General features: G+C 43.8%; 1 protein-coding gene across 8 annotated transcripts in view; it reads right to left on the bottom strand.

Moving 5' to 3' along the window:
- ECT2 (epithelial cell transforming 2) overlaps positions 1-22,789 on the bottom strand; it is a 93,809-nt gene that overhangs the window by 68,780 nt on the left and 2,240 nt on the right. For 7 of the 8 annotated variants that reach the window (XR_008891143.1, XR_008891144.1, XM_056565199.1 and 4 more), the window contains exons 2-6: positions 11,045-11,130; positions 8,851-8,994; positions 6,883-6,962; positions 461-643; positions 75-164 (exon numbers count right to left, since the gene is read on the bottom strand). Coding sequence is in view for 6 of the 8 variants with exons in the window: in XM_056565199.1 (XP_056421174.1) it covers positions 75-164; positions 461-643; positions 6,883-6,962; positions 8,851-8,977 (480 nt within the window). In the remaining 2 variants the exon portion in view is untranslated. The remainder of the gene's footprint in view (positions 1-74; positions 165-460; positions 644-6,882; positions 6,963-8,850; positions 8,995-11,044; positions 11,131-22,789) is intronic. The other variant, XM_056565201.1, reaches the window with a different exon arrangement.

Here is a 22,789-nt window from a genome sequence, read left to right as displayed (position 1 = left end):
AAACACCAATAAGTTTATATAGTGCCACTTACAGTTATAGGAGAAAACCAACACTTTTAGATGACTGCTCTTACCAGTTCTTCCTTTTTTCTGAAGCCAGTAAAGCACAGGACTAGATTCAACATGCTTGCACAATACAAAGGCCGGGAAGTGAATGGCAAAGGCTAGAAAAAGAAAACAAATTATATAAAACGGTAAACTCACGCAAGGAGTAGTTTAGTGGGTTAGATATATAAAGCTGATAAAGTAGCCTTTAGCCACTTGCTGATCTTTGTAATAACTATAGTCAACTGAGAAAATACACTGCTCTGATAATTCCTACAGCTCACAGGAGAAATCACTATAAAAAGATAAGACTCTGCAAAAGTTAAGTAGAAAAGCTAAAAAGACCAAAGGTATTAATAATCGGACTCTATCTCCACTATGGCTTAGTAAATCGCTCTACATAAGATAACTGTACCTCTCCTTTCTGAGCACAATACAAGACGATCGGAGGGCCCAGCACTCTGCAGTCAGCCTTATATAGGTATCGAAATGACGGGTGCTGGAAATCGGATATCACAAATACGTTCTCAAATTCTGGTGCATCCGCATCGGCATACTCCTCCACAGACTCTGTTGTGACGTAAGGATGCTTGATTCCCTATTGTTTTGACCGTAAGAAATGAGACGTTAGAAATCTTTCCAATTTTAGCATATAAACCTCATCCAAATAAGTGGAGCAAAAGCAACCAGATTCTAGCTCCCATATTTCTCATGCCATGCTTTATAAATGACACCAACAACCTAATAGGTTATAATGTTCCACTTTTGGTAAATATCCCCCAATGAAACAAATAAGAACCCAGTAAATGAAATCTGTCTCCTGGTTTTATTGCAATGGTGGTCAGTTTTATTTGTTTACATTTTTAGAGACAACGCAGCAAAAAGGAGAAAAATAAAAAAAATTTAAATGGATTATGCAATATGTTCTTTTATAACAATATATTTAGAACAACATGATATTCTAACGATATAACATAGACCTTCATTTGGAAGTTCTACACTCTCACCAGAAAGCAAGCAAATCCTGGAATACAAGTCAAATACTGAAAATGTTGTTTATAAAGAAGACCAATATGAATTTCTGTCTCTAGGGGCGCTACAGGGAAAGATTTCATTTCAGTTTGGTTAAGGCTGAACTTCATCTTGTTTGTATTATAGTAGTTCATTGTTTGTCCTCTTAGATCTGCCTTAAAGAGTACCTGTCACCAAACTAAATGTTTTATATTTACTTGCTGTTAAAATTCTCACCCTTTATAGGTTTTTAATGTTACTGAAAAAACAGCCACTAGGTGGCTCTGTTCTGTTCCCTGCGCAAGTCAAACAGTTAGTTTGGTCTCCTCCAGGCCTGGCAGGAGACCAAACTCCAGAAGTGCATGGCGAGGCACTGCTCTCACAGGCTTCAGTGATGTCATGCCTGCTAGGGAACGCACAATGGCCCTCATTTACTAACAGGATCCCAACACTTTTTGTCGTGTTTTGCGCCAGAATTTGGCGCACAACCCGACAAAATCACTCAGAGTGAAAAAATTAATAAATAAAAAAAAACAAAAGGGGCGTTTTTCCCGATAAAAGGGGCGTGTTCCCGATAAAAAGAGAAATAGCACTCCGAGTGTGAAGAAAACTCACAGGAAAACCTGTGAGTTTTGCTTCACAGAAAACCGACAGCTCAGTCCTGCTACCCCCAGCATGGAACAGGGTCTGTTCCATGTTGGGGGTAGTAGTAGAGGGGCTGAGGGATTGATCGCACCGGGTCTCACTTCTGAGACCCGATCCGATGTTATTAAGCAGGGGAGCGGGCGGCATGTTCCGATCCCCTGCAATGTACAGTACTTTCATTTTTAAATTCCCCACTGAGGAGCCAATCAGGGCTCCTGGCAGGGTTTTAATATAGAAGCGCTGTGGTGGGCAAAGATGCATAGAATCGCTGGGGGAAGGGTATATATCTGGCCCCTCCAGCTTTCTATATATCTTTCCTCCTGCTGCGCTATATCAAACTTAGTGCCCGCTGTGCTTGAATAAATGTACTGCCCCCTCCAGCGCCATTATATATCTACAGTGGTCCCTCAACATACGATGGTAATTCGTTCCAAACGACCCATCGTTTGTCGAATCCATTGTATGTTGAGGGATCCGTGCAATGTAAAGTATAGGAAGCTGTACTCACCTGTTCCCGCCGCTCCGGACCAGGTCCTCACCGCTCCCGATGCTGTCCCAGGGGCTCCCGATGCTGTCCCGCTGCTCCGGTGTCTTCTTCCGCATCTTCTGCAGGGTCCGGGCCTCGCTTTCTGGTGACGTTATTACGCTGCTGCGCCGGCGCGGCGTGCGTAGTGACGTAATAACAACGCCGGAAAGCGAGGCCAGGACCCTGGAAAAGATGCGCAAGACACCGGAGGATCGCGAAGTGGACCCGGAGCAGCAGGAATAGGTGAGCGAACCTGCCAGGGATGCTTAAACTGCTATCCGACAGCAGCTTAAGCATTTTGCGCTGTCGGATAGCTGTTAATGCGATGGCCCCGACATATAAAAGCATCGTATGTCGATGCTGACATCGACATGCGATGGCCTCTGAGAGGCCATCGTATGTCGATTTTATCATATGTCGGGGCCATCGGTTACTGTATACTGACCCCTGCTGCGCACATACATGCGCATATATATATATATATATATATATATATATATATATATATATATATATATATATATATATATATATATATATATACACACATACACACACACACACACACACACATATATATATACACACACATATATACATATATATACATATATATACACACACATATATACATATATATACATATATATACATATATATACACACACATATATACACACACATATATATACACACACATATATATACACATACACTATATATATATACATACACTATATACACATATACATATATATATATATATATATATATATATATATATATATATATATATATATATACACATACACATATATACATATACTAAAACTCTATTAGCGGCGGAGCGGAAGGCTGCTGCCCGCTCACGCTGCTAAGAATTTGTCATTCATCGCAGGCAGCAGCTGCATATCATGCTGTGGGGGTCAGACATATGGATATATGTCTGACCCTCACATCATACATATACAAATGCCGGCTCACCGCTAAAGCAGTGCAGGGAGGCTCGCGCTGCTGCTCCTAATAACTTACTTGTCATTCATAGCGGTGAGCTGGCATTTGTATATGTATGATGTGAGGGTCAGACATATATCCATATGTCTGACCCCCACAGCATGATATGCAGCTGCTGCCCGCTATGAATGACAAACTCTTAGCAGCGTGAGTGGGCAGCAGCTTTCCGCTCAGCCGAGTTGGTCAGTATATATAAATATGCGCAGCGGGGGTCAGTATCGATATATAATAGCGCTGGGGGGGGAGGCAGTACATTTATTCAAGCACAGCGGGCACTAAGTTTGATATAGCGCAGAAGGGGGAAAGATATATAGAAACGCTGGAGGGGCCAGATATATACCCCCCCAGCGATTCTATACATCTTTGCCCACCACAGCGCTTCTATATTAAAACCCTGCCAGGAGCCCTGATTGGCTCCTCGGTGGGGAATTTAAAAATGAAAGTTTACTGTACATTGCAGGAGATTGGAACATGCCGCCCGCTCCCCTGCTTAACAACATCTGATCGGGTCTCAGAAGTGAGACCCGGTGCGATCAATCCCTCAGCCCCTCTACTACTACCCCCAACATGGAACAGACCCTGTTCCATGATGGGGGTAGTAGTACAAGCACTAATGTAGCCGGAATTTGCAGAGACTTTTCTGTCGCACAGAATACATTTTGTGCGACAGAAAAAAAACCTGCGACAGAAAGAAAGGGAAATTGGGTGACATTAGTAAATAGCATCAGAAAAAAAAAAAGGAGCAAAGGACTTGCAAAAACACAAACCGACACTTCACTCTTACTAAATGAGGGCCAATGTGTGCAAGGAGAAAAGTCAATCTGATGTAGTATGCTGCAGCCAAGTTCTTATTCCTTTTGCCTGAGTTCAAAAACAGGAAGATGACCAGGGCTAGACGGGACATAGCTGTGGCCAGCGATTGCTGAACAGCACGCGAGTGGTTAGTGTTTGTTTTTTTATACCTGACAGAATAGTGCATTTGTTAAAAACCCTCCCCCATACGGAGTACTCCTTTAATTGACATTTATCTGTCCGATTCCTATTAATGTTATCCCCCCATCAATGTTTGCCTATTTTCTGGCTGACTAGTAAGTTTGTTTTTCTTTTCCTCCTTTAAGTAAAATGGTGAGACCAACATTCAGAATTGAAATGATTTAAACATTTGTAAAAAAAAAACTACTTTGTCAATTTTTCCCAGAAAAAAATTGAAAAACTTTTTTTTTCCAATGCCTTAAAATTTTCTAGTTAAGACCACCTCCTTGCCAATTTAAAGACTGCAACAATGTACCTTAGACTGTCAAAGGGGTGGTCACCATTACTCTTAACACGTCATGATTCTAAGGCTCTACACGTTGAGTGGTAGCAGCCACCAATATGACAGTCTAGTCTCAAAGAATAAAGTAAATCCTATATTTTCAATGTACATAAATGGGTCTTTTCCCATATTCCTCAAAGCATTCACTTTTGACAGGTATGTATCTTTCAACACTATGTAGTACATAGGATCAGAATATATACCCACTACAATGGACCTTTTTTTTACATAATTTCTCCTGTTTCCGTGCAAGCATATGATGTTTTAGTGCAGATTAAAGAAAGCAACATTATTGTGCTGACAGTTGTGACCTTTCAATTTCCTAAAATTGCTTGGATTCCGTAATTCCCTGTAGGCGTCAAAACTAGAACAAGCCACAAAAGATGGACGGTGTCATTCAACCTGAACACAAGACAACTGCCTTCTAATTTGCCTATAACGCATGAACGGCCAGATTGTACCGGCTTGTCTGTTCAATAGCCTAGCTTAAAGAGATGCCACGAACGACAAAACAAAATAATGAAACAGACCTACAAATAAATCTGGACCCCCAAACTGATTTGTATAAGGCCGTACTTAAGTCACAACAGACTAGGCGTCTACCATCAGGTAGGGCTCCCCAGTAGGTACACAGGCCCCCATATAGATACAACCCCATCTGGTAGGGCTCCCCAGTAGGTACACAGGCCCCAATATAAATATGACCCCCATCTGGTAGGGCTCCCCAGTAGGTACACAGGCCCCCTGATAGATATGACCCCCATCAGGTAGGGCTCCCAAGTAGGTATAGAGGCCCCAGATATGATCCCCATCACTGATGGGGGTAATATCTATCTGGGGGCCTACCTACCTACTGGGGAGCCCTACCTGATGATCAGGTAAGGGTTCCCAATAGGTGTACAGGCCCCCAGATAGATATTACCTCCAGCAGGTAGGGCTCCTATTTAAACAATTATGCCCCCTAAGAAGATAGGTTAGTCCCTGGTGATAAGCAGATCCTCCCTTATTAGGGAAGTAAATAGGCAAGTTAAGTTTCACAGCTACAGTACTTACGAGCCTTCTTTGCAAGGATGTGGGCGTTAGGTGACATCACCACATGCGCCACGCAGGACGTCAGCATCCCGGCGTCCTGCACTGCGGATGAGATGACGTCACCAATCGCGCGCATCCCTCCAGGAAAGCTCGTTATAGATTGCAGCAGGGCGATGTAGGTACAGTAGCAGTTGGTGCAGACGTGTGTGAAGTCTTCCAGCATTTAGCGCTGCTTGCCCGAAGCTGGGCTAAATGCCTGAAGAAATCACCTGCCCGGCGTGTTTGAGACCCCCGGCTTACATAATCCTTCCTTGGCCACACCCCCTTTTCTAAACACATTTTTTAACTGTTGCAGTAGCTTTGGTAGGGTTTAAAACATGGACACAAGTCTCTGTTTTCAACAAAGGACAGAATTCTGGAATTTTCCTAAGTCAATATTCCCTACTGTGCTTCAGTTATTAGAGCTGTTTAACAGAGACTGGACTTGTGACCAATCGGAACCAGTCTGAGCTAGCCTAGCCAATCGTGAAATATAAAAGCTGTGAACAGATGCTACAGATCCTGGCATAAACAGACGTTACTATGCAAAATTTTAAACAGTCCATAACATATGTCAATTATAATTAGAAAACTGTTGTCTTGTTATGTAAAATTGGAGCCTTTAGAAACCTTAAGACCCCAAGTGCAACTGCTATCAACAGCCATGTCTCTACTTTTAGCAACAAGCCCAGTTTGGATAAATAAGGCTCCATAAAAGGTGGCCAATGCAGGCTATTGCGTGCAAACATGGTTTCAGCTTATCCTAATATATCAATATACAAAGTGATCAAAAGAAATACACCCAATCAAAAAAGATGAGAAAGATAAAACCAATAAACCATTCTTAGGGTGGAAAAAAAAAATATTCCTTCACCACATGTAAGAACCAGGATATGAATTAACCCCAATTACTGGAAAAGCCCAGGTGCAAAATCTTGGCCCGATGTTAAAGATTGCAGTGATAAAGCACAAGTAGACCTATAAGTATATAATGTTAGTGGTGCACTTTAATGGCCATGAGTGAGGTGCTGCATGCAGTCAGCCGGTATGAAAAAATGACCATACCATATTCACTATACTTTTTATAAATGAGTCTCTGGATTTTTCATGACAATTTTCCCTTATCTTTATAACTGGAACTTCCATTAGCTTAACTGTCTGTGGAAAGGAAGGTTCAGAGAACATTATAAAAACAACAAAATATATGAATTTCCTAGCAAGAAATACATAAACAAGTGCCTGGGTCATGACTTACCTCGAGAGCTTTTAATATCGATTCATTTCTTCCCGCATCCTGTACTAGAACCACTCTGGTCTCTACCTGTGGCATATCTTCTGCAAGCATCAAGGAGCAATAGATAAGTAAAATAAAGGAATGGGCAGCTTCAAACGAGTGTAAAACAGATGGATTTTTGTGCCTTAATTATTGCTGCAAGTCCTGGTCTGACAATGGGTCTCATGGCCCAAACTGATTGCCATGTACGACAAGTAACTTATGCATTCCAGCAAAATAGGTCAAGCTAAGGCTATATGGTGAGATGATCGCACACCGCCAAAATACTAGTGTGATCTGTTTGAGTTTTGCTTTCCCAAAAAAAAAAAAAATGTGATTCCTCTATATTTTATTACATTTAAATTGCAACTATAACAGAAGTAACAAGAAGGTCACAGTTGCAAGTGACATGCGTTAAAGGGGTAGTCCAGTGGTGGAAAACATATCCCCTATACTAAGGATAGGGGATAAGTTTGAGATCGCGGGGGGTCCGACCGCTGGGGCACCCTGCGATCTCTCTGTACGGGGGCCAGGCTCTCCGGCCAGATAGCGGGTGTCGACCTCCGCACGAAGCGGCGGCCGACACGCCCCCTCAATACATCTCAATGGCAGAGCCGGAGATTGCCGAAGGCAGCGCTTCGGCTCTGCCATAGAGTTGTATTGAGGGGGGCGTGTTGGACGCCGCTTCGTACGGAGGTCGACACGCCCCCTTACCGCGGGCTGTCGGGGCGCCGTACAGGAGATCGCAGGGGGCCCCAGCGGTCGAACCCCCGCGATCTCAAACTTATCCCCTATCCTTATAAGTTATTCACCACTGGGTTCACCACTGGACTACTCCTTTAGGGTACGTTCCCACACGGCGTATTTTGCTGCGTATTTGGTGCTGCGTATTTTCCTACCCATTGACTTCAACAGAGAAAATAAAATACGCAGCAGAAAATACGCAGCAAATACGCCGTGTGGGAATGTACCCTTAAGGACAATGCTGGCACAAAGGACAATGCTGGCACAAAATTAAAAATTGGATTTTGTGGGACTCCTACTGGCATTAAGTTGCATTGCCACAAGGTGATCTTCATGTTGCACAGCCAAAGTCACCCTGTAGACCAGTGGTCCCCAAACTGTGGCCCTCCAGAGGTTGCAAAACTACAACTCCCAGCATGCCTGGACAGCCAACGGCTGTCCAGGCATGCTGGGAATTGTAGTTTTGCAACTTCTGGAGGGCCACAGTTTGGGGACCACTGCTATAGACCAAACTTTAAGCTTTCTGCTCTGTGAACAATTCTACTCACTACAGCACTTTGCACATGGTGTGTTATAACTACCAAAACGTTATTTTGACGATTTTGAGGGGCAAAAACAGCAGTGACTTGTAAGGCTCTGTTCACACAGCAGAAAATGTGCTGAATGTCTGCCTGGAAAACATTTAAACATCCACACATTGGCATGTTTTGCTGGCACTAGGACCGTTGGAAATAAGCCCTCAATAGACGGCAATGCATTTCCGAGTGGAATCTGCTCGGAAATAAACCTGTTCATTGTTTCTGTGGACACTGAAATCGAGATTTCTGCCGTGGCAATTTCGCTGTGTGCACAGTGCAACAGAATCCCAGCGACATCAACGGAACTCAGGCAGCAGAATTTCTGCACAGAACTTTTCTGGCAGATTCCGATCGGAAATTCCCATGTGTGAACATAGCTAGACCTGGTTGCAGCATGAATATAGACAACAGCAGATCATTGCTAGCTTTACATCTGGGCTGGAGCTTCCATTGGAAGCCTCCGTCAATCGCTGCCAAAAATGGCTGGAAAAAAAAAATGCAACTAAATGCTCCTTGACAGATATCTGATAGACCCCATTAGAACTATCTATAGTGGACATACCTTTATATATTATTTTATTGCCATTTAAATCAAAAAGCATAAAGAAAGTGAATTGATATACTTTACCATCCACATCTGCTGTGCCTGTAAATAAATTTTCTTTTGAAGTCTCTGCAATTTTGGTATCGAAAACAGAAGAGTCAGCAAGCAGACTCCTGCCGCCGGCAGGTGCCAAGATGCTGTTGTCAGTCATGATGGTGTATCAGCAACCTATGAAAGAAGACAGCAGTGAACACCGTATCCTATTCTTAAAAATGAAGCATGGGTATATGCAGGCTCATCTTTATTTGCTCTAAATGACATTAGCGTAAAATATATAAAAATGCATCATAAACTAAGTGGTTCTCATAACATTATCATATCCCATCCAATTATATGTAGTTATTTTAAAAGAAGGTGGCAAAGTGGCTTTAAAAGCTTCTTACTGTAATTATCCCTAAGTGAAACTTACTGGGGGGAGTCATGTCTTTTGTTAAATTACTGGTCTCCATTATAATACGACCACTCACTCTTGGCCTCCAGCACAGCTCCCTATTTCATTCCCCGCCGCCAAGCATAGCTCTCCAGCTTAGGGTGCATTCAAACCGCGTTTTGTACATACGGGTGCCGGATCTGGCGGGGAGAGGGGCAAACCGGGTGCTCCCGTACCTTGGCCGGATCAGCCCGTGATTCCATTTACTTTAATGAGCCAACCGGAGTCAAACGGTGACTGCGGTCGGCTGTTTTGACCCATATACGGTTTTGGACCGGACGTAAAACCGTAATATACTACGGTTTTAAGTCTGGTCCAAAACCGCATATGGGTAAAAACGGAGCCGACCACAGTCACCGTTTGACTCCGGTTGGCTCATTAAAGTAAATGGAATCACGGGCTGATCCGGCCAAGGTACGGGAGCGCCCAGTTTGCCCCTCTCCCCGCCAGATCCAGCACCCGTATGTACAAAACGTGGTGTGAATGCAGCCTTATGCCTAATCACTGGCAAGGCTCCCGATATTCTTTCTGATCTCTAGCATGCTTCAGTCCCTTCTCAGTACCCAGCATAGCTCTCCACCTCATCCCTTATCCCTAGCATGGCCCTCAATCAATTCCTGGACTCCTACAAAGCTCCCAATCACTATAATACCAATATCTCCCCATCTCGTTCAAAGTCCCAAACTTGGATCCGAGGATACAACAGCTTCTCCTGGGACAGGCGCAGCATAATAAATACACCAATGCCGGGTTACGGATAACTGTCTCTAATTTGCTGGAGGTAGCAGATCTCTAAAAGTACAGTCTCCTGTGCAGAGGGATGGGCAGAGTAGAACCTGGGGAGCCTGTTGCATTGCTGGGAGTTGTAATTGCTGCTGAATGCAGCTTTAGGATTAGTAGCAGCACACACTGACTTGAAAGACTTAACTCGACTGATTGACAGAGATTGTTCAACAGCTTTGCTTACCGCCAGGCTTTAACAATTCACCTGAGCGCCGGGGTCTTTTCCTAAGCTTTGGTGTGGCTGTGGAATTCTGAAGACTTCTCAGCTTGCTATCTGGAACGCACTCTCCTTCACTCTGACTCTACTCACACTCCATCTGACCTCTCCTCCCCCTTACACTACTTAAGGTTTGGGAGTCTCTCATTGGGGCATCTGTACCTTAAAAAGGTACAGTGCATAAATTAACACAATATAAGAATAATATTTTACATTATTACAGGTTAGACAATGGAGCAGGGGCCCCAGTACATTGCCTCAGGTATCCCTGCTGTCTATCTTTAGCCCACAGGACAGCCTTTTGGTACTGGAACACCACAGATCCACCTCTCAATCCTGGCACCTAGAATGGCTCCCATCTTATTCCGAGCCCTTAGTATAGCTGGATGTGAGCTGCATCCTCTATCTTTATACAACCTCATTTACCCTATCCAACACTACCTGGAGGTGGAAATGTTCCTCCTTCTGCCCTCATCTCCAATGATGCTGGAAGAATTTCTACCTAAATGTCCTTTGCATGTGTATTCTTCCTTATTTTCCCTAGCTTGGTCATGTACCATAATGCGGATCTGCATCTAGATGATTCTGAGTCTGTGTGGTCTGTTCTAAGGGGCTCCCATTGAAAAAAAGTCTTAGGTTGGATAAGGGCCACTTGCCTACAGATGGGCAGCTTTTATAGACCATCACAGAAAAAAGAGGTCTAGATAGGAGGTAGTCACGTCAAAGGGTGGGCTTCTAGAGAGGTTTCACTATAGGTTAAATAGAATAAGAAAAAAAAACACACTTACACGGAAGTTGACACACTCCTGTATGTGATGCAACGACTCTCCAAACCAAGTTTAGGGCTCTTGGTGGTGCATGTTCTAGATTATTCCTAATTAAAAAGAATCACAATGTCAATATCTTTATGGTAGAAAACATCCACACAACCGGGTTTTCACAAATCCCCCTAATATGCATGAGATTTGAACTGTCTGATTTCATGTTGGTGTCAGTGCAGAATATATGAACAAAACCTCCATGTAAATAAATGTTGAAGGAATAAAATTAGAGAAGGGTCACACAACATTTCCACAGTGCTGTACTATACCCCTCACCTTACTCTCTCTTTATAGGGCCTCTGTCACATATTCCATTCAGTTAGTGGCAAACAGAACCAGGCGTTATACATGACATTGCGCCAAAAATCGCAATGATTTGTAAACAAAGTCTAAACATAAAACCATTGATAAATCCCCTGTCAGACTTTTGAAGCCAAAGTTGGAGCCTGTACATTATAAATATAATCGGAGGAGGAAGAAATGGACGGTCTTCCAGGACACAGAATAATCCTTTATATATTTCTCAGTTTTGATTTAAATACAAGACAGAATGGGATGAAGGGGAGGAGGGAATTGATGTAATTTAAATGAATGCAAAGTATAGAAAACATTCTAACGGTTATTGTGTTAGGTTTCACAGCTCACATGACACTACGAAAAAACTACTGAAAAATAAATGTTACTGAAAAATGCTTGGAAAAGTGATTGAACACACAACAAGACACGTGGTAGACCGCGTTCACATGACAATTTGCCAACACATTCTACATCTTATAAAATTGGGTGGAAACACATACATGAACTTACAGGCACAAGCCCCATTGCCTTCATGGGCCAAGAGTACTCAGCCAATGGTAAGGTTAGGGTCATTTTTGGAATTGTCCTCAAAAGTTCAGCAAACTATGATGAAGGGTAGGGTCACATGTGACTTATTTTGGGGCATATTGTCCTACTTATTGAAGTCAATGAGTAGCAAAATATACAGCTAATTCAGCTTCCTATTGAATTTAATGGGCAGGGAAATAGACAGCACCAAATAAGCCACACGTAACCCTAAACTTAGGGTCCAAAAACGAACTTGTTCATAAAATGGCCCCAGGGTTCTCATTAATCAAGTACCTTCAGGCCATTGAATTCAACGGGGCTCATGCCTGTGTGATAGCCTGGGGTAGTAGGGTATGGGGAGTGTAGCTGTGCAGTGACTAAAGGGTGCTTGTTAACCCTTGCTATTGGTGAAGCCAGGGTGAGGGCTCCTCAGTAATGCTTGTCCTACCGCCACCCTTCCCAAGAGCAATAGGGAGGTAGATAATAATGGAATGTCCTCAACCGGAGAGTTTTCCGAAACAGTTGTAATTTTTACTGAAGATTTTATGCAAGCTTCATAACCGGAACAGTTGCTATACATGCAAGCTTTCTTTGGAGATTGACAAAGGTTGGGACTATTATGCACTGTTCCACTGGCTTTAGGGGATTTAGTGCGGTCCAGTAGTCACGCTAGCTTTAGCAGTCCCAACAAATCCTGACAGCATCAGGGGGAAAGCCATGGAACAGAGCATTAGTGAACAATACTGTGGTGCTGCTGCATAAGGACTAATAAAAGGGCCTTTATGGACAGGGTGGACAGAACATATATTACAGCCAGTGATAAATCCCCCAGTGTGCCCACATACAGCAATCCTATTTATTCTGATGGCTGAAGTCAAGCATATCCCTGCTGTGCTCACTATGAATTATCTCACATAATGTGATTCCAGAGGAATTTTGCCTTTGATGTATAAAACACATAGAACATGTAAAATGCAAAAATGGCTTCATAGACCGAGAGAGGGCCGAAGCAAAACCAGCATGAGGCTGTAGCGACCGGCACGCTCATGGAAATGGGCAGAAGTACCTGGATGAAAGGTTGCCATAGACACAGCTTTCTCCTGCTCAGACAAGCATTGGATTATTGCTTAGGACATGCAGATACTTTTCATGTACTTTTTATTAACCATTACTCCAGATTAATTAAATAAATAAAAACCACACATACTTAGACATGTTAGGCAACAATGTAACAGTTTAACCCCTTATTGACATATGACTGATATACCCATCACTGGTAGGGGGTAGTTTCCACATGGTGAGTACTACCCAGTGCAGACTTGATGGCCTTGGGGGTGCAGCAATAATACAGAACCAGGTTGCTGCCATAAGTGCAGATGACTGTGGCATTAAAGGAGTTACACTGCTGGTCTAATTCCGCTTGCACCAAAGCACTATTGCTTTCAAAAGGTGCATCTGGTGCGGCGAAAAATTCAGCAGTGGAAATTTGTAATTCAGGACCTGCCCCAAAGAATGAACATGTTCATACTGTCAGCGGAATTCTGCCGGACCGCACAAGCCCTTAGGCTATTGTTCACAGAATTCTGAATTTCTGCAGCAACAGAGTCCCAGCGCCGCAGAAGGTCCACATGGAGATTTTCCATGCGGCCATTCCAATGTGTGAACATAGCCTTACGGTTAATTCAGAGGCACCCACTGCAGACAGCATTGTGGATGGGCCCTAACACGGTCAGCAGTTTGGATCGTCCAGATTCCCTTTAAACTTTTGACAGCAAATCCCATCCAGTTATGTCATGTGCGCATTCAGTTACTGAGAAGCAAGTTCAGAAGCTTCCTACCATTGTTTGCTATGGGATTCTCCTGCACTGTGCACATTGCAGAATTCCTTTACAGGAGAACTCCAGCCAAAACTAACTTATCCCCTTATCTATAGTATCAGGACCCCAGCTCTCAGTGAAGAGCACATGCTGCATACAACACGTGCTCCATTCATTTCTATGGGAGTGCTGTACTCTGGTCTCTTCAGTGCTCCCATGGAAATGAATGGAGTGCATGCTGTTTGCAGCACACACTCCTCACTGAGAGCTGGGTCCTGTTCCGGAGATCGTGGGGGGTCCCAGAGGTCTGACCCACAATCTGCTACTTATTCCCTATCCTGTGAATAGGAGATGAGTTAGTTTTCGCTGTTCCTCCCTTAAGGACTCCACCCATTTGGGCCTTAAGGACTAGTATGAGGGCTTGTTTTTTTGCGCGACCAGTTTTCCTTTGTAATGACATCACTCATTTTACAAAAAAATCTATGGCGCAAGCAAAAAAAAATACTATTTGTGTGGGGAAATTGATAAGAAAACTGCAATTTAGCAAATTTTGGAAGGTTTCGTTTTAATGCCGTGCACTTTACGGTAAAATAGACATGTTTTCTTTATTCTGCGGGTCAATACAATTAAAATGATACCCATGATTACGTACTTTTTTTTATTATTATACCGTTTAAAAAAATATATATCGCTAACTTTTTAACCAAATTAGTGCGTTTAAAATCCCTCTATTTTGCTGACCTATAACTTTTTCATTTTTCCGTATAAACGGCGGTATGAGGGCTCATTTTTTGCACTGATCTGTAATTTTTTTTAATACCACATTTGCATACCGTATATAAAAAACTTAATACATTTTATCAATTTTATTTGGAATAAAATGTTATAAAAAAGCAGCAATTTTTGACTTATTTTTTAAGTTTACACCGTTCACCATACGGGATAACATTATATTTTAATATTATGGATACTTATATATATATATATATATATATATATATATGTATTTTTATTTTTTACACTTCTTTGGGGGTAAAATTGACAATTTACATTTTTTGGGGGGAGGGGATTTTTAACTTTTTTTTATTTATTTATTTTTTTAAACACTTTAATAGTCCCCATAGGGGACTATCTGATAGCAATCATTTGATTGCTAATACTGTTTAGTGCAATGCATAGGCCATAGCACTTATTAGGGTTATCATCTATCTCCTGCTCTGGTCTGCTCGATCTCAGAAGATGCCGGGAGATGACTGAGGCAGGTGAGGGGACCTCCGTCCGCCATTACAGATGATCGGATCGCCGCAGCAGCGCTGCAGACGATCCAATCATGTATTTTACTGACTGCACTCCCACAGATGCCGTGATCTGTATTGAGGTGGTTAACAGAAGACATCTGCGCGATCACGAATGTCCACCATTTCCAGCGGGTCTCTAGCTGCTATCAGCAGCTGGGAACTGCCGCGTATGACCCAAGCACCGCTCCGATGCTTGCGATGATGTTCAGGACGTAAATGTACGTCCTCGTGCGTTAAGTACCACCTCACCAGGATGTACATTTACGTCCTGCGTCATTAAGGGGTTAAAGGGGGTACTCCACTGCCCCAGCGTTCGGAATTTTTTGTTCCGAACGCTTGGAGCAGGCGGCGGGGGTCGTGACATCACATCACACCCCCTCAATGCAAGTCTATGGGAGGGGGCATGGCAGCAGTCACGCCCCCTCCCATAGACTTGCATTGAGGGGGCGTGGAGTGACAGTGACATCACAAACCCCGCTGCCTACTCCAAACGCTCTAAACGAATGTTGGGTACTGCACAGAAATGCCAGCAGCAGTACCCCCTGCAATCAGACATCTTACCCCCTTATCTTTGGATAGGGGATAAGATGTCTAGGGACGGAGTACCCATTTAAGCCATTATCTAGCCTCTTGATATTTTACAGACCGTACATTTTTTTTCTACAACTCAACAACCTCTCTAGAAGGGTTAACCATAATTTAAAAATATATATAAAAAAAATTAAGAATCATTAGGCATCGTAAGACAATTGCTTAGCAAGGGGAGCCATGATGCCTGCAGCACTGCACATGACTACTGATTGGTTGCAGCAATCATGTGTCAGCTGCTAATAAACAGATCTGGTATGGATCGGTCAGGTGAAAATGTGGATGTTACCTATATGATATTCCGGCCACTTAGACAGGTACTAAGAAACAAGCTCAGAAGCTTCCTACAATTGTTTGCTATGGAATTCGCCTGCACGGTTCACACTGCAGATTTTCCACAGTGGAATTTTGCCAAAAGAAATAAAAAGGAGATATCAAGCCAAAAGAAGTAAAAAATAAAAACCTAAATAGGCATTAATATATATATATATATATTACTACAGAAAACCGTGAGCCGGCTGGAGAAAAAACAGAGAACCATGTTTTCACTTTTACATTACAAAGTGATATGACTAACATGTTTAGGTATTTAAAATGTATTCCATTTGGCTGGAGCTCTCTTTTAACATGTCCATTCCTTTGGTGGAATTCCTCGCTGACTGCATTACCGTCAATGGGGACAGCACATGTCCGCGCAGTCATACCACTGACTGATTTTTGGTGGCACCTCAGCACATGGAATTTCCACTGGGGGAAATTTTGTTGTGTGAATGGCCCTTTACTGTAAACCAAGACATCATATTAGAAGATTAAGTGAATAGTAAAAAGGTTTTGCTTGGTATTGACTGCAGGGAATGAAATCGGGAGGTTTCTGCCTCCAAGCCTAAAATGAAGCAGAAGGGTATGTTAAGGTTGTAGGTTTATTTAATGTATAATGAAGAGGATGGTATCTGTCCATATCCTGTTACTTCTATAGCTCTAGAATATTTCACAGCACTGTACAGAGTGGCATCACTCAACATACTGTGTGTTTCATCTCAACCATTTTAAAGATTTGCTTTCAATGAATGGAGTGACGTCTGGATGTCAGGCCGATGATACATGTGTGGGCTGCATACCACTGTACCACACCTGCAAATACTATTTAATCTATAAAAAAAAATGTATCTAAGAGCCGAGGAACGTGCTCTCAAATCACCCAAGTGCAAGAAAAAGCGCAAACATGTTACACTAAAAAAAAAAAAAGTGCACAGAGGATGCGGTCTATCGCAAGCCCTTCTGCGATACGAGAGAGGCCCCTCAACAAACCTTACCCTTCGCCTCTGGGTCAAAAGGTACCTGCGAGCTTCCAGGTTCGATATCCCTTTTCACCGAAGCTACTAAGGGACCACAAATGCTCCCGGCATCCCCCTTGGCGTTAGCCAAGGTATCTGCCCGCAGAGCCGATAACAGTTGTTACCCTGCCAAAGCGGGAGTACCCGGGGTGTTTGCAGGGAGGTGCGGAACCTAATGGCCACACACACCTCCCCTAGACCGCCAGAAGGGACACCCAGAAGGGCTACCACATCCTGACAAATCCGGTGGACACACAACACGCAAAAAGTGACACAGTGAGACAAAAAGAAATAAGTAAGTGAATGTGTGCAGATATACTGCCCGGACATCCGGCCAGATCTATAAGAATTTCTCTGATCCTAGCCAGAAGGCCGGGAATCAAGAGGTGAGTGCCACAAAGGTGCATAGATCATGGTGCCCGTGCTTCAACTCAGTGAGCCAATACACCCAGTGAGTTTCGGCACCTCGGGGTCACCACTCCCCGAGGCACTAAAGTACCTCGGCTCTAGACCCTCTCTGCCCCATGGCGAGACCCGGGGATAACAGGTCACATCGGGGCAGCCATAGAGCCGATTCCTCAGAACCAGCCCCGGAACACCCTGGTACACCTGCTCCCTACCATGCAGCACCCATCCCCACCAGCTCCATACTGGCCTGCCACCAGCATTAAACTGATAACAGACACTACACTTGATCTTAGCCAAAAGGGCACCAACATATACCACAGTGAAGTCCTTTGATTGCCTAAGCCCCTCACTGTCTGCCACCCCACCTAGTCTCCACCTAATAATGTCCTCAAACTAACCTCCCCCACCATCTGAGCCTCCCACTCCTGTCTTCTCATGCTGCATTAGTTCTTTGAAATGTGCCCCTTTAACATCCACAGCTTTAAAGGGGTACTCCACTGGAATTTATTTTATTTTATTTCTTTAAATCAACTGGTGCCAGAAAGTTAAACAGATTTGTAAATTACTTACAATTTACTTCTTTAAAAAAAAAAAAAAATCTTAATCCTTCCAGTACTTAGCTGCTGTATGATCCACATGAAGTTCTTTTCTTTTGCATTTCTTTTCTGTCTGACCAGAGTGCTCTCTGCTGACACCTTTGTCCATGTCTGGAACTGTCCAGAGTAGGATAGGTTTTCTACGGGGATTTGCTCCTACACTGTACAGTTCCTAAAATGGACAGAGGTGTCACAGAGCACTGTGGTCAGGCAGAAAGGAAATTCAAAACGAACAGACCTTCCTGTGGATCATACAACAGCTGATCACTACTGGAAGAGGTAAGATTTTTTAATAGAAGTAATTGACAATTCTGGTTAACTTTTAGACACCAGTTGATTTAAAAAAAAAAAAAAAATTATATATATATATATATTTTCCAGTGGAGTACCCCTTAAAGTCTGCCCTAAAAAACACATCTTTCGGCAGACCTACTCCATTCCTTTAAAGAAGAACTTCAGCCAAAACTAATGTATTCCCTTTCCATGGCAACAGGACCCCAGCTCTCAGTGAAGAGCACATGCTTCAGAAGACACGTGCACCATTCATTTCTATGGGAGTGCTGGAGATGCCCGAGTGCTGTACTCTGGTCTCTTCAGCACTCCCATAGAAATGCATGCAGCATGTGCTCTCCACCGAGAGCTGGGTCCCATTCTGGAGATCACAGGGGTCCCAGCAGCAGTCAGACCCTTTTATTCTGTGGATAGGAGATCAGTAAGTTTTGGCTGGAGTTCACCTTTAGGGTGCGTTCCCACAGGGCGTATACGCAGCGTATTTGACGCTGCGCAAATTTTACGGCAGCAGAGGGAAATACGCTGCATATTCCTTGCTCACTATACAGACAGGGCTTTCTGGCGGCAGCCCTATGTGTGTAGTGAGTTTTGGAGGAGGGGCCGCATGTCAGACACATCGGCACATGGCCCCGCCTCCAAAATTCACTACGCACATAGGGCTGCTGCCGCAAAGCCCTGTGTGTATAGTGAGCAAGGGATACGCAGCGTATTTCCCGCTGTAGCCGTAAAACTTGCACAGCCTCAAATACGCTGCGTATACATCCTGTGGGAATGCAACCTTAAAGGGGTACTCCGGTGAAAACCTTTTTTTCTTTTAAATCAACTGGTGGCAGAAAGTTAAACATATTTGTAAATTACTTATATTAAAAAAATCTTAATCCTTCCTGTACTTATTAGCTGCTGAATACTACAGAGGAAATTCTTTTCTTTTTGGAATGCTCTCTGATGACATCACGAGCACAGTTCTCTCTGCTGACATTATTATAATAATAATGCTTTATTTATTGTTGTCCTTAGTGGGATTTGAACCCAAGTCTCCAGCACTGCAAGGCAACAGTGCTAACCACTGAGCCACCATGCTGCCCATAGCATACATCTGCTATGCATGGTTGCTGAAATGGACAGATATGTCACCAGAGAGCACTGTGATCGTGATGTCATTAGTGTTCCAAAAAGAAAGGAATTTCCTCTGTAGCATTCAGCAGCTAATAAGTACTGGCAGGATTAAGATTTTTTAATAGAAGTAATTTACAAATATGTTTAACTTTCTGCCACCAGTTGATTTAAAAGAAAAAGGTTTTGAACCGGAGTACCCCTTTAAGTTTTCATTTGCTTAGACAAGTGCTGCAGTTTTATTTCCTACTAAAGGCTTCTGATGTGGTTCATGAAGGCTGGAACCTGGCGCTGCGGGCACCTACAAAGAATTATTGTCTGAATAGTTTTATGCTTATCTTTTGTGCTGCCGGACTTTGCACTCTACAGTATACTGTATGGAAGAGTATAGCGGCTTTTTTTTTCTGGCTGCGGTCAAATGTTAGCTGGGAGTAAATAGGGGAAATATAAACTGCCATACTGACAATTTTTTTTTTTTTAATGTTTTTTCAACCTGTAGTGGCGTTTTTAAGCTCTGGCAGCATGCTCGGGCGTTTTATTTCAAAACAGCCTGGCAGCTCCCACCAAAGACCTGTATAGATGGGAAAAGTGTATGGATATTGGGTCCCTACCAAATTCTTTAAAGAGTACCTGTCACCAAACTAAACTTTTAAAGTGGTATTACAGGAAAATATGTCATTCTCATATTATATATACATATATCTGTTTAACAGAAAGTTAAACAGATTTGTAAATTACTTATATTTAAAAACATTAGTCAGAACATTCGTAGGCTGCAGTGTACAGTGGGATGCACGAGAACATTCGTAGGCTGCAGTGTACAGTGGGATGCACGAGAACATTAGTAGGCTGCAGTGTACAGTGGGATGCACGAGAACATTAGTAGGCTGCAGTGTACAGTGGGATGTACGAGAACATTAGTAGGCTGCAGTGTACAGTGGGATGCACGAGAACATTAGTCGGCTGCAGTGTACAGTGGGATGCGCGAGAACATTAGTCGGCTGCAGTGTACAGTGGGATGCGCGAGAACATTAGTCGGCTGCAGTGTACAGTGGGATGCGCGAGAACATTAGTCGGCTGCAGTGTACAGTGGGATGCGCGAGAACATTAGTCGGCTGCAGTGTACAGTGGGATGCGCGAGAACATTAGTCGGCTGCAGTGTACAGTGGGATGCGCGAGAACATTAGTCGGCTGCAGTGTACAGTGGGATGCGCGAGAACATTAGTCGGCTGCAGTGTACAGTGGGATGCGCGAGAACATTAGTAGGCTGCAGTGTACAGTGGGATGTGCGAGAACATTAGTAGGCTGCAGTGTACAGTGGGATGTGCGAGAACATTAGTAGGCTGCAGTGTACAGTGGGATGTGCGAGAACATTAGTAGGCTGCAGTGTACAGTGGGATGTGCGAGAACATTAGTAGGCTGCAGTGTACAGTGGGATGTGCGAGAACATTAGTAGGCTGCAGTGTACAGTGGGATGTGCGAGAACATTAGTAGGCTGCAGTGTACAGAGGGATGTGCGAGAACATTAGTAGGCTGCAGTGTACAGTGGGATGTGCGAGAACATTAGTAGGCTGCAGTGTACAGTGGGATGTGCGAGAACATTAGTAGGCTGCAGTGTACAGTGGGATGTGCGAGAACATTAGTAGGCTGCAGTGTACAGTGGGATGTGCGAGAACATTAGTAGGCTGCAGTGTACAGTGGGATGTGCGAGAACATTAGTAGGCTGCAGTGTACAGTGGGATGTGCGAGAACATTAGTAGGCTGCAGTGTACAGTGGGATGTGCGAGAACATTAGTAGGCTGCAGTGTACAGTGGGATGTGCGAGAACATTAGTAGGCTGCAGTGTACAGTGGGATGTGCGAGAACATTAGTAGGCTGCAGTGTACAGTGGGATGTGCGAGAACATTAGTAGGCTGCAGTGTACAGTGGGATGTGCGAGAACATTAGTAGGCTGCAGTGTACAGTGGGATGTGCGAGAACATTAGTAGGCTGCAGTGTACAGTGGGATGTGCGAGAACATTAGTAGGCTGCAGTGTACAGTGGGATGTGCGAGAACATTAGTAGGCTGCAGTGTACAGTGGGATGTGCGAGAACATTAGTAGGCTGCAGTGTACAGTGGGATGTGCGAGAACATTAGTAGGCTGCAGTGTACAGTGGGATGTACGAGAACATTAGTAGGCTGCAGTGTACAGTGGGATGTACGAGAACATTAGTAGGCTGCAGTGTACAGTGGGATGTACGAGAACATTAGTAGGCTGCAGTGTACAGTGGGATGTACGAGAACATTAGTAGGCTGCAGTGTACAGTGGGATGTACGAGAACATTAGTAGGCTGCAGTGTACAGTGGGATGTACGAGAACATTAGTAGGCTGCAGTGTACAGTGGGATGTACGAGAACATTAGTAGGCTGCAGTGTACAGTGGGATGTACGAGAACATTAGTAGGCTGCAGTGTACAGTGGGATGTACGAGAACATTAGTAGGCTGCAGTGTACAGTGGGATGTACGAGAACATTAGTAGGCTGCAGTGTACAGTGGGATGTACGAGAACATTAGTAGGCTGCAGTGTACAGTGGGATGTACGAGAACATTAGTAGGCTGCAGTGTACAGTGGGATGTACGAGAACATTAGTAGGCTGCAGTGTACAGTGGGATGTACGAGAACATTAGTAGGCTGCAGTGTACAGTGGGATGTACGAGAACATTAGTAGGCTGCAGTGTACAGTGGGATGTACGAGAACATTAGTAGGCTGCAGTGTACAGTGGGATGTACGAGAACATTAGTAGGCTGCAGTGTACAGTGGGATGTACGAGAACATTAGTAGGCTGCAGTGTACAGTGGGATGTACGAGAACATTAGTAGGCTGCAGTGTACAGTGGGATGTACGAGAACATTAGTAGGCTGCAGTGTACAGTGGGATGTACGAGAACATTAGTAGGCTGCAGTGTACAGTGGGATGTACGAGAACATTAGTAGGCTGCAGTGTACAGTGGGATGTACGAGAACATTAGTAGGCTGCAGTGTACAGTGGGATGTACGAGAACATTAGTAGGCTGCAGTGTACAGTGGGATGTACGAGAACATTAGTAGGCTGCAGTGTACAGTGGGATGTACGAGAACATTAGTAGGCTGCAGTGTACAGTGGGATGTACGAGAACATTAGTAGGCTGCAGTGTACAGTGGGATGTACGAGAACATTAGTAGGCTGCAGTGTACAGTGGGATGTACGAGAACATTAGTAGGCTGCAGTGTACAGTGGGATGTACGAGAACATTAGTAGGCTGCAGTGTACAGTGGGATGTACGAGAACATTAGTAGGCTGCAGTGTACAGTGGGATGTACGAGAACATTAGTAGGCTGCAGTGTACAGTGGGATGTACGAGAACATTAGTAGGCTGCAGTGTACAGTGGGATGTACGAGAACATTAGTAGGCTGCAGTGT

Source organism: Hyla sarda, chromosome 3, assembly GCF_029499605.1.
Source record: "Hyla sarda isolate aHylSar1 chromosome 3, aHylSar1.hap1, whole genome shotgun sequence".
NCBI lineage: Eukaryota > Metazoa > Chordata > Amphibia > Anura > Hylidae > Hyla > Hyla sarda.
This window is presented reverse-complemented; position numbering and strand designations above follow the sequence as displayed.